This window comes from Alexandromys fortis, unplaced genomic scaffold (genome assembly GCF_014885135.2).
Source record: "Alexandromys fortis isolate MF-2015 unplaced genomic scaffold, M_Fortis_MF-2015_v1.1 scaffold_161, whole genome shotgun sequence".
Taxonomy (NCBI): Eukaryota; Metazoa; Chordata; class Mammalia; order Rodentia; family Cricetidae; genus Alexandromys; species Alexandromys fortis.
In genome coordinates, this window is record NW_026068073.1 from 941,772 (window position 1) to 944,290 (window position 2,519).

Sequence of the window (2,519 nt, forward strand, 5' to 3'; positions counted from 1 at the left end):
TAGCCCAGGTTTTCTGTTATAATATGGCTCTCTCACCGCTGCTCTCCCAGCCCCTAACTTCCAGCGCTCCCGTGTGTCTGTATTTCAGAAGTTCCAGCGTGAGCTAAGCACCAAGTGGGTGTTGAATACAGTGAGTACCGGGGCCCACGTGCTGCTGGGGAAGACCCTACAGAACCACATGCTGGACCTCCGCATCACCAACTCCAAGCTCTTTTGGAGGGCACTGGCCATGTTGCAGGTGGGAGCAGGACAGGAGACCCCCAAACCCAGACTGCTATAGAAGGTGTCTTTTTGCAATGTTGGGGAGGGGTGTAGGGTTAAGTGCTGGACTTTCACAGGCATGTCTTTCTCGGGCATATTATCCGGTCCTCATTGCATGCACACAAAGGTGCAGGAGTGTGAAACTGTAACTCCCAGTCGGCAGTCTTTAGGTTTCAAGGTGCAATAGAAACCCAAATAGTAGCCGGGTGGCGCATGCCTTTAATCCCAGCACTCAGGAGACAGAGGCAGGCAGGTGTCTGTGAGTTTGAGGCCAGCCTGGTCTACAAAAGTGAGTTCCAGGACTTAGAACAGTAACCCCAGTGGGAAGGAGTCTTTCTGTTCCTCATGACACCACTAGCATCTGGCTGAGGACTCTTGTTGCCTTGTCTTGGGTCATGTGCACAACTTTGAACCAATCACTGCCCTGCAGGGAGAAAGGGCACCTGCTCATCTGCTTTGTGTGTACTTTCAAGAATCTGGTGGGGCAGGATGGCTTGATTATATCTACGGTCTCAGAATGGACACCAACAGTTATCCAGGAAAAGAAAGGGGCTAATGCCCAAATGGAGGGAGAATGGATGCTGGGCAGAGATCATGATGGACGGCCTTGAAGGTTTCTATCCTTTATCATCGATCTACGTGGGGTCCTTGGAACAGTTGTAAATCTCACCAACTTCCCATTCATTAACTCCTTTAACTCAGTTTTCCTTTACACCTTGTGATTATGGGATTGCCAGGAGAGACAAACTCTCCACAGTGTCTTCAGCCAGTCTTCAGGATCCTAGCCGCCCCGCCCCCCCACTCCGATTGCTTTCTTCTGTGACACTATTCTCAGTTCTCCTTGCCCTCCACCCCAACACCGACCTTACTACTACTCCCACAGCGGTTCTCTGGACAGTCCAAGGCTTGCTGCATCGAGAGCAATCCATTTTCCTCAACCACTGTCAGATGATATCCGGGCTGCTCCCATCTCCTACCACGTCCAGGTTGCCCACGAGAAGGAAAAGGTATCCTTTCTTTCCCCTTTGCTGGCCATTCCACAAACACTTTCTGAGGATCTTAAACATCTTAGGAACTTGGTGTGACACTAGATTTACAAAGTTCAGAGATCCGTGCCACGCGGAACTCCCATTTGAAGTGGTAGGTGGATGGGGTAGGGGTGGGGTGAGGAGGCATGACAGTGGCAGAAACTACAGAGGCAAAAAGGATACCAACAAAACGGCTTCTGTTCTGCCTTGGAGGGGCATCAAGAAGGACTGAGAGAAGGGTCTTGGCACAGGAATTTTCCCGCTTAAGTGAAGTTTTTTTTTTTTTTTTTTTTTTTCCGAGACAAGGCTTCTCTTTAATTTTGGAGCCTGTCCTGGCACTCACTCTGTAGACCAGGCTGGCCTCGAACTCAGAGATCCACCTGCCTCTGCCTCCCAAGTGCTGGGATTAAAGGCATGTGCCACCACAGACTGGTGATCCCCAAAACCTTGCTGAGCCTTTTACAACACTGCTCCATCACAGAGGCTAAGGCACTCCTGGCTGCAGCTCCTTCCGTATGCGAGGTTATCAGGAGCGCCCTCTCTGGGCCGGGTCAGAAGCGCACCATCTGAGCCCTTGGGGACCCAACAGCCTATAGTACAGTAAATTGATGTTTCTGGGACTGTGAAGAGGCTCTGCCATCGGTCCAGTCCCATGAAGACTTGTGCCAGCGATACACGTGGTGGTGGGACAAACCCAATTTCTGGGGGTGAGGGTGAGGCGCGCGGGATTGGGGAAGAGTCACTGGCATCTTCTGATCTCAGAAATAAAATTGATTGTCTTGTTTTGGAACCTAACCTTGCCAAAAGTCAGTTATCAGACTCAGTACACACAAACACGGAAATGGTGGCACCAGGTCATCCCGGGCAAGGAGAAGCTGTGTTTCAGCTATTATCTGCTAGAGAAAGACAATCCCGATGAGACTAGAGTGAATGCCATACCCCCTCAGAGGCCAGAGAGCAGAGGGTTTTGACGGCACCCTCTCCTTGTGTATGCAAGAAAGAGCAAAGGAACTCTGGCTGTGCTGGGGACCCTTTGGTGGTGGGACCCTACAAACACTAGAAACTTGTCTGCGCAGTTTTAGACTTCAGCAATCACGGTTTTGATAAATCAAAGACACCTGGACTCATACCAGGTGCAGTCTTGACTCCTGCAGCCAAGGCTCTTACTGAAGAGATCTGGCTCCCCTTGTGGCAGAGAAATAGCCAGTTAAGACATCTCCCCCACCCCCA

General features: G+C 50.9%; 1 protein-coding gene across 1 annotated transcript in view; it reads left to right on the forward strand.

The window, feature by feature from the left end:
- Positions 1–1,898, forward strand: part of LOC126488104 (glucokinase regulatory protein-like) — a 27,195-nt gene extending 25,297 nt beyond the window's left edge. Inside the window, 4 exon segments of the mRNA XM_050121309.1 lie at positions 89–238; positions 1,145–1,179; positions 1,181–1,267; positions 1,721–1,898. Coding sequence (XP_049977266.1) covers positions 89–238; positions 1,145–1,179; positions 1,181–1,267; positions 1,721–1,898 — 450 coding nt within the window.
- Positions 1,899–2,519: the final 621 nt, after the last annotated feature.